Here is a 14115-nt window from a genome sequence, read left to right as displayed (position 1 = left end):
AATGCTTGGAAATCTTCCATTTTATTAAATAACTATACATTTCCCTGAAAGAATATAGTCAGTTTTGCTGGGTAGTTAATTTGTGGTTGTAGGACCAGTCCCCAGGCCTTCTGGTCCATCAATGTGGATGCTGGCAGATCCTGTGTAATCCTAATTTGTGCTCCATGGTATCTGAATTGTTTCTTTCTGACTGTTGTAGTATTTTTACCTTGTACAAGAAGCTCTTGAACTTGGCTATAACATTCCTGGGAGTTGTCATTTGGGGATTTAATGCAGGATAAAATAGAGATTGAGAGAATCAGATTGTGGACACACTCTCTCACACTCACTCTCTCTCTCTCTCTCTCTCTTTATATATATATATATATATGCATATATAATCTGTTGATTCTCTCAATCTCTATTTTACCCTCTTGTTCAAGAACATCAGGACAGTTTTCTTGGATAATTTCCTGTAATATGATATCTAGGGTTTTGTTATTTTATTGATCATGACTTTTGGGTAGTCCAATAATTCTTAAATTGTCTCTCCTAGATCTCTTTTCCAGGTCACTTGTTTTTTTTTATGCAATATTTCATATTTTCTTCTATTTTTTCCATTCTTTTGATTTTGTTTTATTGTTTCTTGATGTCTTGTGAAGTCATTAACTTCTATTTGCTCAGTTCTAATTTTTAAGGACTGAATTTCTTCCATGACCTTTTGATCTTCCCTTTCCATTTGGTCCATTCTTCTTTTCAAGTCATTCTTTAACTTTTTTGTCTCTTTTTCGAGTAAGTCAATTCTGGCTTTTAAGGCAAACTGTTTTTTTTCTGTGATTCATGTGCCTTCTTTTCCAGATGATCTATTTTGCTTTTTAAGTTTTCTTTTTCCTATTTTTCTTCAACCTGTCTTATTTGATTTGTGAATTCCTTTTTGAGCTCTTCCAGAGCCCGAGTCCAACTCCAGGTTTCTTTTGAGATTTGCTTGAAGTTTTTTGGATCCTGTCATCCACTGTTGGCTCTGTTCTTTGGTCTTTATCTCACTAGAAGCTTTCTATCGATAATTTCTTTTTTTCTGTTGTTTACTCATATTCTTCCCCTCCCCCCCCCCCCCCCCTTATGGACTATAAGGTAGTTCTGTGTTGATTTACTGGAGCTTCTTTGCCCTGAGGCTGAATCTTCAATCTTCTCTTATCTCTGCTAGTATGCTGTTGAGCTATGCCTTGGGGCCAAATCTTTACTGTAGGCAGTACTGAGGCCAGGGTGCCCAGCCAGGTGGCTCCTGTTCCTCCCTGACTATAGATTAGTTAGTGTCATTGTTATCTTTTTTTACATTTTTTTTCATTTTAAACCCTTAACTTCTGTGTATTGACTTATAGGTGGAAGAGTGGTAAGGGTGGGCAATGGGGGTCAAGTGACTTGCCCAGGGTCACACAGCTGGGAAGTGTCTGAGGCCGGATTTGAACGTAGGACCTCCGTCTCTAGGCCTGTCATTGTTATCTTTTAGATCTATTGCTTTAGCTCTGAAGTAAGGGCCAAAATCTGGCCTTAAAGTCAAATTCAATTTGTTGCAAAATGGGTTTGTCAAAGGTAGCAATCTTACTGCTCTTAGTAAAGCTTGAACAATCACATCATAATCCTTGATGATAACATATTTCTTGGATGTCAGATGGCTTCTTTAAACCATAGTCATGTGTACCTCTTAAGGAGAGATTCTGAGAAGAATGAACTCTATCACAATCTTATTCTGATTATTCCCTGAATTTTGGAAAGAGACCTTAGTAGCCATTTAGCCCAGCTGATTCCTGACTAAAGAACTGCCACTCCTCTCCTCCCTCCAATAATACCTCCAACAAAAGGTTCTACAACCCTCTCTGCTTGAAAACCTCCAATAAAGGGAAACTATTCTGGAAGAAGCCTATCCCACTTCTGGGTAGCTCTAATGTTAGGAAATTTTTCTTTTGTGTAAATAAAGCACTTGAGAAATATGATTTATTGAATGAGTAGGGACATGGATATATTCTTTGTTATATAATTTGGGAAACAGAACTGGTGTTTTCAAATAGAAAATTCACAAAAAAATGACAACTCTGTAAGTTGATCAGAAAAAGGATATGCTATTTGATAAACAAAAATTACTTTGCTTCTGATATTTATGTTTGGAAATTCAATGCTTTTGTCCAAAGAATCTCAGAATAAAGTTGTATAATACTTCAGCCATTATTCTTAATGAGAATTCTTACAATATTAGTGACAACAACTAAACAGAATGCTTCGTTTATGCCTTTCTTGCTTTGTTGATGAATTAATTGAACAGAGTTCTTTCCATCATGGATTGAAAGTAACAGAAGAGAGGTTCTATAGGTTTGTAATTGCCTCCAAGTCTTCCTCAACTCATCTAGATGCACAAATCCTTAAATTGTCCTCTTAAAGCACAGGCCAGACCATATTGATCTTTTGCTCAGTAAATGCAAATATCTCCCTGTTTTCTCTAGGATTAAACATAACCAGCATTGCCATTTAAAGCTCTTCATATTCTAATTCAAGCTTTAGAATTATAAAAATAATTCCCCCTCCTAGTCTACTTATTGTTCTTCACACATGACCTTCTGTCTCCTATATTCCTGTCATGGAACTATATGAGGTCCTTCCTTGGCTTAAATGCATTTTATCCTCTTCTCTACTAGCTTCTTTCAGTATTTAGGGTTAAATTTGCACCATCATAATGAGACTTTTACTGATTATTTCCAACTACTAGAGCCTCCTCACCTCAATTTCACTCTCAAAATTACCTTCTGATTACTTAGTATGTATTTTGTGTCTGCTCATGTGCTTTCATGTTTTTCCTGCGTAAGAACAGGGGTAGTTTCTTTTTTGTCTTTATGCCCCCAAGCACCTGTCACAATGCCTGGGTATATGGAAGACACTTCTGAATTGATTTTGTTTTGTGCTTCTTTGGTATTCCTATGTTATGTTTAAACTTTTTTTTATTAGGAATTTTAGTTTTATATCACCATCATTTCTGCCTCTGCCTCTTCATTTCTGGAAAACTATTACATAATCTTACATAATTACATAAATTAAAGAAAATAATTGTGGGGGCAGAAGTATTATCCTTTATATTTTTAAGATAACGTGTGTAATAATACTTTCATAAAACAAGCTTAACTTGTTTTTTATCGATATTACAGATTATGAGGAGCCTTTACTTCCTGGATACCTAAGTCAACCTCTCTCTCTGTTTCTCTCACCCCACTCCATAACCAGTTGCCATAAAAAGGTTTACATTTCATTTCTTTTTAAATTATTTAGGACAGACTCAAAGCAACAGTGATTCTATGCCACCTGCTGAAGTAATTATGGAAAAACCAAACCCTGTAACAGTAGCTACCTCTATTCCTCCATCTATTCAAACTAAAAGAACTGGACCAAAGAAACCCAACACAGCAGTTGTAGAGATGACATCAGAAAAAAAGGATCCCCCTCAGCTTACTATACAGGTATAAAGCTGATAAATGAACATAGAAATGTTTTAGCTAAATTTTTTTTATTAGTATTTGATTGGTTACTGTGTTGTTGAGAGATATTGCTCTTTAATTATGAGAATTCTTTAGTAATGTGAGATAAATATGGTAACATCCACATATGAAACATTATTTACCACCATCAGCAAAGGCATGTGCTTTGGCTTTGTTGTTTTTCTAATAATTGTGATGGCTTTATCCCCTCCACTTTCATGAACATACACTTTGTATCCCTCTTGTGCCCAATAACTTACAGTTGTGGAGTGACAGAAATTGTAACCTCGTATGAACAATTACGAGAATAGAGTGTAGTCGAGAGTTATTTGATCTATATAGAATCAAAAGTGCAACCAAGGGCTTCATTTACATTGTAAGTACCTAAGCTTACCAATTGTATAGTAACCCTGTCTTTGTATTGATAGTTTTTTCCTCCCTAAAACCTTTACCTTCTATCTTTAATACTAAGTGTCATTTCCAAAGCACAAGAAAGGTAAAGACTAGGTAATTGGGGTTAAGAGACTTGCCCAGGGTGATAAAACCAGAAAGTGTCTGAGGTCATATTTGAACCCAGGACCTCCTGTCTCCAGGCCTGACTCTCTATCCACTAAGCCATATAGTTGTCTTTGTATTAATTTTTAAAGGACGTATATTTTTTAAAGAAAAATTTAAATTAATTTAAATTTCATCTCTTATAAGGCACCTAGCTTTGTTTAAGATATGGGGCTAGGTGGTGATGGTGGATCATAGAAGCATTATATGACAGAGTTCTTTTCCAAAGGATTATAGTTCTAGCTCTTATGAAATCAAGAGACAAGTTTCAAGTATTTTTGTTTAAGTTGTCATAATTACACCTGTCATTATACCATATGTAGAAAAAATGGGTTCAGACTATCCTAAATATGCCTATTTTGTTATCAAGTAATAGACTTTTCTAGCATAAATGCCTACATCTAAATTATGAATAGAAAATATCTTAATATAAGAGCTGTTGCTTATTTCAATTTTTATTTTAGGTATTACCCAATTTAGATATTGATAGTCTTTCAAGTGAAAACATCGATGGAAATCAAGCTTCCTCTAGTTCCATAAAAGCATCTCATCCCATTCAGACATGGATACAGGTAGCCTTCAGATACCATGTGGCCTGTAGATATTAACAAATGCTAATTCACAAAAGGCTTCTTCTCCTTAAGATGAGTTGAGTATATAAAGATAAAGAAAGTGAATTCAAGCCTTTATATGAGTTTAGACTTTGGTCAGAGTGTGATGTGGGTGTGTGTGAGGGAGGGTCCAGCAGGAAGTCAGATTTTAAGGCTGATGGGCTTTGAAAAAAAATAAAATATTTGCATTCAGGTGTTTATAAGGACATGTTTTTCTTGTTTTTGGATGTAGTTATTCCAACCTTTAGAGCTGGTTTTACTTTATTCTGGTGGCTTCTGATATTGTTTTTTGCACAAAGCAACATAGATAGGATTGAAACTTTTTCATGCATTTTATAGTAATTTTGGCCCTTGGGGCAATCATTTTAAGTGGTGGGATGAAATTAACTTATTTTAAGGATGTAGTTTTATATGGAACTAAAAATGAAATGGAAGAGGTAGATCAAATTAGAAAAAGCCACAAGATTCATGAGCAGAAGCATAAAGTAATTAACGTCAAGTTGGTAGGATGCTTTATGAAATAACATTGAATGTTTTTTTAGGATCCAGAATTTACACAGCCTGATGAAGATGACCCTAAGTTTCCAGGATCCAACTTTGATGAAGTAATTGATGTAATACAGGTAAAAATGCCAAGAAAGGTGAATTTTTTTCTTTCAGAACAGCTCTGTGTGGTTTAATATTTGGTTCTATTTATAATGCCATAGTGACTTGATAGATAGCATTTCTCTTTTAATGTCATCTTAACTTTTAAAAAAGTTATATGAATGTCTTTTTTTCTGTAGTGCATGGAATTTTATTCGATAAATAAAATGAGAGTTTCTCTGAGTATATAACATTATTTATTACTAGGGGCATGCGATCTGTTAATAAAGAATGGGCTAATCATACATGACTCTGCATGTAAAGACCAGAAAAGGAAGCTATAGAGCCTTATAACAGAGTTTTATCTTCCTTCTGATTGGTCTGACAAGTACATCATTTGATCCTCTCCTGGCAATCTTGATTGGTGGACATTTAAAAAAAGAGGTGAACTTAGAAATCTTAGTACCTCCCCATTAATTCATCAGAGGGAGGAGAAGGGACAACTTTGCAACTGAGTAGTTTTCTACAGCTCACTAAACTAGGGAACTGCAAATGGCTAAAATGCTCTTCTCGGGTGCTTTAAGAAATGGAATGCCAGCTAATTTATGAAACCCAGCTTCTTCTAGAAATTTTTTTACTAGAAAGACATAAATTGTCTTAATCATGGCTCTTTCCCTTGTTATAGATTGGGTCATCCCAAATCTAGATGTTACGTCTAGCCAAGGACAAAGGAGAGGAGCATATGCTTTCAAGTACCTTAGGAAGGATGGATTCTTGTTTATAGTTAAGTGTAGAGGTATCCACCTTTCCTGAACAAACGACTAGGGTCTAGGCCCAGTTAAATGCCCTGGCCTGAGAGTATATTCTCTTAACTTGAGACTTGAGCTGTTTGATCTTCAGAGATTGGGGTTTGAGAAAAGGAATGGATTCACATAGAAATATTGGAATATTGCTGATAAATAATACAATTCAATATCGTTTCCTCAGTTTCCACTTCATAGCTGAATTCTTTCCCCTTCTCTACCTTATACTGGGTCTCTTCCCTACTCTTCCCAAGATTAAATATTTCCTTGTAATGGATATAGTAACTGTATCTGAGGACACATAATTGAAGACATTCTTCTCTGGTAGCCCCTTAGACTTTCTGCTTAAGGAAGGAAGCATATTTTTACCTTTTCTTTGGGACCATCTTTTTTTCTCAGTTATTCAGAGTTCATTTATTTTCATTTACATTGTTTAAATCACATATTTGTTAAGAGTCTACTATGTGCCCTGGGGATATAAAGACCTCAAGGACCATACTTTCTTTAGGGGAAGGTAATATAAATGTGAATAAGTACAGAATACATAAATCTAAAATAAATTTGTTTTCGGCAATGTTATGATGGTATAAAGATCCCAGAGAAATTGATCGTATAGATGGATCTCAGAGATAGTATAGATGGAGGAGGGATTGTATGCCCAAGCCTAAACTGGTTGTAGTTGGTGAGGAGAAAAAGCACACTCTCCTCTCACAGGCCTTATGGAGTTGTTGTTGGTATTGACAGGCTTGGTTGAATAAGCTTGTCAGATACCCTTTCTAACAGTTTGCCCAGGCAGGGAACCCCTGAGAGGTTGTGTGGATAGTTAACCTCACTAGGTCCCAACCTGAGGTTGGATTAGTTGTTGATGAGGGCTATTGATTAGCTATTGGATAATGGTGTAATTTGACTGCGTATTGATCTCCCCTTCCCAAGGGCTTTGGTATAATCACCACTCAGCAAAGGTACTTGATGGTAAATACTGTATTTAAATCTATTAATGGGGTTAGGAAACAGGGGAATGGGAATGAGGATTTAGGAACCCTATTGCTAATTATTTAGGCTAATAATCTAGATTGTTGATCAAGGTCTGGAGATTGCTAGGTTTAGTAGACACTGGAGGTTCTTCACCCTCTCACTAACTCTGACCTGACTTGGCCACAGCCAAGCCAGAGATTAGGGAAGGCTATTTGATGATCTTGAATGATGATTTCAGTAAACCCTGTCAGCTCTGTTAACAGTGATGATGATTGTTCTCTAGCTCTCTCAGTAGGATAACAGGTCACAGGTTTCAGGCCTACCCTTTACCCTTCACCTCCCACCTTCCCAAGTCCCTTCTCCAATCTGAGCCAGCTTGTCTTTCACTTGGGGATATTTATAGGGCTGGGGCCAACTGCTTTTTGCCCTTGGGTCACGGCACCTGGGGACATTCCAAGGTTCTCAACTGCCAGTCCTGTCATTCAAAGTGGTATCCATCTCGTCTCAGATAATCATTTTAGCAGCAATAGCACATTAATAGGTGGTGGTGGTAGTGGGGAAATCAGAAAAGACTTAAGGTAGGAGGTGTTACTTGAATTAAGTTTTGAATGAAACAATGAGGAATTCTTATAGTCATATGTGAGAATTAAGTGTATTCTAGGAATGGAGGACAACTAGAACAAATGTATGGAGAAAGCATAGGGAACAGCCACAAGAAGAACTGTTTGACTGGACCAGAAAATGTGGGTAGGGAAGTAAGTAATATGTAAGAATGGAAAAGTAGATTAAGGCCATGTTACTGAAATGCTTTAAACAGAGAAGGCTATACTTGACTTCAGAGGCAATAGGGAAGTGTTAGAATTTGAATAGAGCAGAATCATGGAAACAGGAACTTGGGGCAAATCCTTTTGAGCTGTGTGAAGAATGGATTAGGGAAGAGGGCCTTGGGGAAGAGAGTTCAATTTAGGATGCTTTTGCAATATTCCAAGAGAGAGGTGATGAGGGACTAAGTTATTGTGATAATATTCATGTGAGTAGAGAGAAAAAGAACTTATAGAAGAGAGATGAAGGAAGCAGAAATGACAATATTTAACAACTGATCAGCTATGTGGAGTGAGGGAAAGTGTGAGTCATGGGCAATACACAATTCTTACCTGTGACCAGGTGGTATCTGGTGATACCCCCACCAGAAACAGAGAAGTTCAGAAGGAGAGGTATCTTTGTGAGGGGAGGAAGGGAAGAAAATGAGTTCACTTTTGGACCTGTTAAATTTGAGATACTTATAAAACATTTAGCTCAAAATATCTATTTGTCAGTTCATGGCTTGAGAGGGGCTGGATATATAGATTTGGGAGTTATCTGCTAGAGAAAGGTAGGAGGACAACAAAGAAAGATGAGTATCATAAAAACCTAGAGAGGACCTAGTGTTCAGAAGGAGAAGGTAAATCAACAGTATCAAATCCTGCCAACAGATGAGGGAGATAATTGAGAAATGGACACCAGTTTTGATAGTTAAGACATCATTGGTAACTTTGGAGAATATAGTTTCAGTTGAGAGATGAGACAAAAGGGATTGAAGAGTTAAAGGAGAGGAAAAGGAAAGAATAGGTGTAGACAGTTTTTTTTCTGGGAGTTTGACTTTGAAAAGGAGGAAAGACATATAGGACAATAGATGGAGGGTATTGTAGGATCAAGTGTGATTTTTAAAAAATAGATGAATCTTGGACTTTTTATAAGCAAAAGGGAAGGAATCAGTAGATAGGGAGAGATAAAAAAATAAAAAGAGAGGAGGCAGTCTGATGGAAAAGATGGAAAGGAATAGGTTCAGGGAAACATGTAGAAGTTGATAAAGGTCAGTTCTTGATCAGAGATAGGAATAAAGAAAGAAAATGGAGAGTGATGCTGAGGGTTTTTTAAGACATTCAGAAGGGGAAGCTCACCTTGGCTTCAATTTTTTTCATTAAAGTATTAGGTGAAGTTGTCATTGTGTATATTGTTCTTCTCATTTCAGTCTATTAGTTCATACAAATCTCATATTTCTCAGAATTCCTCATTTCTTACTGTACAATATTCCCCTCCATTTATAGACCATAATTTTTTTTCAGCCAATTCTGAGTTGATAGGCATTGACTTTAAACCTTATGATCAGAGTGCTGCTTTTAATGTTTTGGTAAAAATTTGACATTTATTTTTGTCTCCCACTTTCTCAGGATTTGCCTGCTAAGTGAGATTATTGGGTAGTGTCAGTATTTAATAATTTTTCTTTCATAATTCCACATTTATATCTAAAATGGTTGGACCAATGCATAGCAACACCAGTATTTTATTCCTCTTGATTTCTTTCTGTATCACTCATTCATATTTGCCATTTTTCTATAGCAAACCTCAGTTTTATTTTAACTTGAATTTCTCTCTCTTTCATTTATTTGGAGTATATTTATTTTGAAATGGTACTTTATAGTTTGCAAGTTTTTTGAAAACTGTTTATCTCCTTTGTTCATATTTCTAACTGTTCATATTATACTTATACATGATAGCTCTTGGATATATATAGCTGGCATTTATTATATCTCAGGTGGCTGTACCAGATGTTCTCATCTTTCCTCAGGTGTTCAACAGTACCCTTTCCCCTGGGCTCTTAGGCAAAGAGATTATCTCATACTTTACTGAGAAAACTGAGGCTATTAATTGGAAGACCTCTTATTTTTCTCCTCATTTTAAAACATCTTGACATATCTCCCATCATCTCCTTTAATTTTTGATTAGGGACTGCTAGATACTAACAGCTAGGTTACTACTATATCATTGGTTTCTCAATGGGTCCATGGTGATACCCCAGTTTACATTGGGATTTTGTGGGGAAGATTATTAGGGGTTTGGAACATTCTTGCTCAGGTGTATATGGTAGAAAACCTTCCTTCCTTTTTGGGTCTCAGTTGTGACTGACTATCTCATGGGCATGAATTTTTATGAATTCTTGGAAGACAATACTTCCTACTGGTACTTTATGGCAACTAACAATAATAGAAATAAAGAAATGATTATAAATAATGACTAGCATTTACATAATGCTTTAAGATTTGCAAAGCACTTTACAAACATCTCATTTTATCCTCACAAAACTGTTGGAGATAGGAGCCTTTATTACCATTTCAAGGTAGATAGGTATTGAAGTGGATAGAACTCTTGGTCTCTAGTTAGGAAAACTTAAGTTAAAATCAGGTCTCATACATTTATAAACTATGTGTCTTTGGGCAAAACATTTAACTACTGTCTACTTCAGTTTCACCAACTGTAAGAGGGGATAACAAAAACACCTGTATAAAATAGGGGCTAGGGACAGGTACTGGGCCTATTAGTCAGTAGATATAGGGAACTCCTAAAGAGGAACCCCCCCCCCCCCAAACAATATAAGCTGGCACTTTTCTTTTTAACTTAAACTCCAAGAACATTGCCTTGAGCAGTGTGAGGTTAAGTGACTTTGCTCGGAGTTAAACAGTTATATGACAGACATGGGCCTTGAGTAGAGATATCTAGGTTAGCTCTCTATTGTTATAAATAAAAATTTAGGGTTCCGGGTTAAGATGGCGGCAGAGTAAAAAGCAACTGCTTGACTTCTCCTAACCCATGCATATAGGACTCCTCAAGAAGACATAAAAACAAATCCAGAGGAAAGAAGGGACCCCACAACAGGGCACAGCATCGGAGGTACGTGGAAACAGGGCATTTCCATGCTATAAAGGGGTGAAACAGCTCCCACGAAAACACGAGCAGAGCAACCGCCTCCCCCAACTCACACCACCTACTGCGCCAAAGCCAGCGCATGGGAGTCGGAGCAGGTTTGGGGCACCCATCGGGTCATTGGCAGCTCACCAGGGCTTGTTCCTGGGAGCAGCAAGACTTCGGACCCCCCGGGAGGCTGAGGAACTCGCAGACCCTGAGCCCAGACCCTGAGCCCAGGCGCAGGCGAAGGGGCTGACACAGGCGCCGGCTGAGGCACAGATTAAAGCGCGTACTGGGGCGCGGACGAAGGGGCTGATCTTGACTGCAGGAGCAGACCTTGAGTGGGGACCCAGTGCAGAGAGGTGCTTGACTGTGGAAGCAGCTCCCTGAGACTGTTAAAGGAGCTTCAGGCAAAAGAACGAGCAAGGAGACCACCAGGAGGCTTGTCCCAAAACAACTATACCTGAGACCTCAGGAATCTCTAAAGAGCCACAAACAGATCCTGGGTGCAAGCATAAAGCTGAGAGGGAACTCAGCTTAATATGGCAAGCCAGAATCATCAGGAAAACCAGAAGAGAAAGATGAAGAAGAAAAAACCTTTAACACTTGACAACTTTTACACAGAAAAAATCCAGACAACAGAGGAAACAGTAGAGGAGAACAAACAATCCAAACCTTTCCAAAACAATGAAAACGGGTCCCAAGGTCTTGAAGAGTTCAGATCTGAGATCATGAGAAAGACGGAAGAGATCTAGCAAGAAAATAACAGTTTAAAAGGCAGAATTTCACAATTGGAAAGTGAGGCAAGTAAATCAAAGACCAGAAATGACCAGAATGAAAAGGAAAACCGAAAGATTGTAGCCGAAAACCAGTCTCTACAGGCTAGAATTGAGCAATTAGAAAAAGATGCCCCCAAATCAAAAGAATTAATAAGCAAATTGGAGATCAAAATCAAACAGCTGGAAAACAGGTCAGACCAAACTGAAAAAGGAAAATCAAAAGCTTATAGCAGAAAACCAGTCTCTAAAGACAAGAATTGGGCAAGTAGAAGCCAATGATCTATCAAGACAGCAAGATCAAATAAAACAAAGTAAAAAGACAGATAAAATAGAAGGAAACATGAAATATCTCAATGAGAAACTGATAGATCAAGAAAACCGGTCTAGAAGAGACAACCTGAAAATCATTGGTCTTCCTGAAAAACCAGAAATTAATAGAAATTTGGACTCCATACTAAAAGAAATTATTCAGCAAAATTGCCCTGAAGTTCTACAACAAGAGGGCGATATAGACATTGAAAGGATCCATAGATCACCTTCTACACTAGACAATGAGAAGACAACCCCAAGGAATATAATAGCCAAAACCAAGAGCTTCCAACTAAAAGAAAAAATATTATAAGAAGCCAGAAAGAGACAATTCAGATATCAAGGAGCACCAATCAGGATCACACAGGATCTGGCAGCCTCCACACTAAAAGACCGCAAGGCTTGGAATATGATATTCAGAAAGGCAAGAGAACTGGTTTTACAACCAATGATCACCTACCCAACAAAACTGACTATATTTTTCCAGGGGAAAGTTTGGGCATTGAACAAGATAGAAAATTTCCAAGCATTTGCACAGAAAAGAGAAGGACTAAATGGAAAGTTCGATATCCAACCACAAAAATCAAGAGAAACATGAAAAGGTAAATAAGAAACAGAAGGGAAAGTAAGAAAACTCATTTTTTAAATTTGCCTCTTTAAGGGCTTCAATAAGATCTAATTATTGGTACTCCTATGCGGGGAAATGTTATATATAATTCTCTGTAGTGAACTCTGTTCACCATTATAGCATTCACTATTATAATAATTAGAAGAATTATTCATAGGGAGAGGTTGGAATACCAAATGGTCTAAGATAATATGGGTGGGAAGGGAAAAGGGGGATAAATAGTAGAGGACACCAAGAGAATCTTGAAGGAATAAGAAAAATAGGATATTCTATTTAGGGCATGGGAAGGAGAAGGGATGAATACTATTATAAGAAGGAGAGGAAGAGAGCATTAAGAGGTAATATTTACACCTTACTCTCAGTGTAATTAACCCTGAGAGGGAAGAATAGTTATATGCATTGGGATATAAAACTCTATCTAACCCTACTGAGAAAGTCAGAAGGGATAAACCAAGGGGAGCAGGGGAGTGGGGAGGTCAAAAATGGGAGGGGAGAAGAAGGGGAAGGGAATTCATTAGGCCTTTAAAAATAAAAAGAGGGGAATAATAAGGGAGGGGGTAGAAAGGGAAGTTAATCAAGGGAGGGGATAAGGGATACCGGCTTAAAGCAAACCACTGGTTTAAAAGGAAATAGTTTAAGAAGAAGGGATAGGAATAGGGGAGGATACGAAAATGTCAGCGAATGCACAACTGACAATTATAACTCTGAATGTGAATGGGATGAACTCTCTCATAAAATGGAAGCAAATAGCAGAGTGGATTAGAAACCAAAATCCTACCATATGTTGTCTACAAGAAACACATATGAGGCGGGTGAACATACACAAGTTTAAGGTTCAGGGCTTGAGCAAAATCTTTTGGGCGTCAAATGAGAAAAAGAAGGCAGGAGTGGCTATTATGATTTCTGACAAAGCCAAAGTAAAAATAGATATGATTAAAAAAGACAGGGAAGGTCATTACATCCTGATTAAAGGCAGTATAAACAAGGAGGAAATAACACTGCTCAATATGTATGCACCAAGTGGTACAGCATCCAAATTCATAAAGGAGAAACTGGCAGAGCTCAAGAAGACAGTAAAACCATACTAGTGGGAGATCTAAATATTCCTCTTTCAGATCTAGATAAATCAAACCAAAAAATAAATAAGAAAGAGGTAAGAGAGATGAGTGAAGTCCTAGAAAAATTAGATTTAATTGATATGTGGAGAAAAATAAATAGGGACAAAAAGGAATACACCTTCTTTTCAGCTGCACATAGTACATTCACAAAGATTGACCATGTAATAGGGCATAGAAACATTGCAAACAAATGCAAAAGAGCAGAAATAATAAATGTAACTTTCTCAGATCATAATGCAATAAAAACAATAATTAGTAAGGGCACCTGGACAGGCAAATCAAAAACTAATTGGAAATTAAATAATATGATTCTCCAAAATCAGCTAGTCAAAGAAGAAATCATAGAAACAATCAACAATTTCATTGAAGAGAATGACAATGATGAGACATCCTACCAAACTCTGTGGGATGCAGCCAAGGCAGTACTCAGGGGGAAATTTATATCCTTGAGTGTATATATTAACAAATTAAGGAGGGCAGAGATTAATGAATTGGGCATGCAACTTAAAAAATTAGAAAGCAAGCAAATTAA

At 37.1% G+C, this 14115-nt stretch overlaps 1 protein-coding gene across 1 annotated transcript in view; it reads left to right on the top strand.

The window, feature by feature from the left end:
• The window catches only part of KIAA0586 (KIAA0586 ortholog), a 152007-nt gene that overhangs the window by 61230 nt on the left and 76662 nt on the right, over positions 1-14115 (top strand). Inside the window, exons 17-19 of the mRNA XM_044659964.1 lie at positions 3292-3479; positions 4517-4624; positions 5206-5286. Of these exons, the coding sequence (XP_044515899.1) occupies positions 3292-3479; positions 4517-4624; positions 5206-5286 (377 nt within the window). The remainder of the gene's footprint in view (positions 1-3291; positions 3480-4516; positions 4625-5205; positions 5287-14115) is intronic.

This window comes from Gracilinanus agilis, chromosome 2 (genome assembly GCF_016433145.1).
Source record: "Gracilinanus agilis isolate LMUSP501 chromosome 2, AgileGrace, whole genome shotgun sequence".
In the NCBI taxonomy this organism is placed as follows: Eukaryota; Metazoa; Chordata; class Mammalia; order Didelphimorphia; family Didelphidae; genus Gracilinanus; species Gracilinanus agilis.
This window is presented reverse-complemented; position numbering and strand designations above follow the sequence as displayed.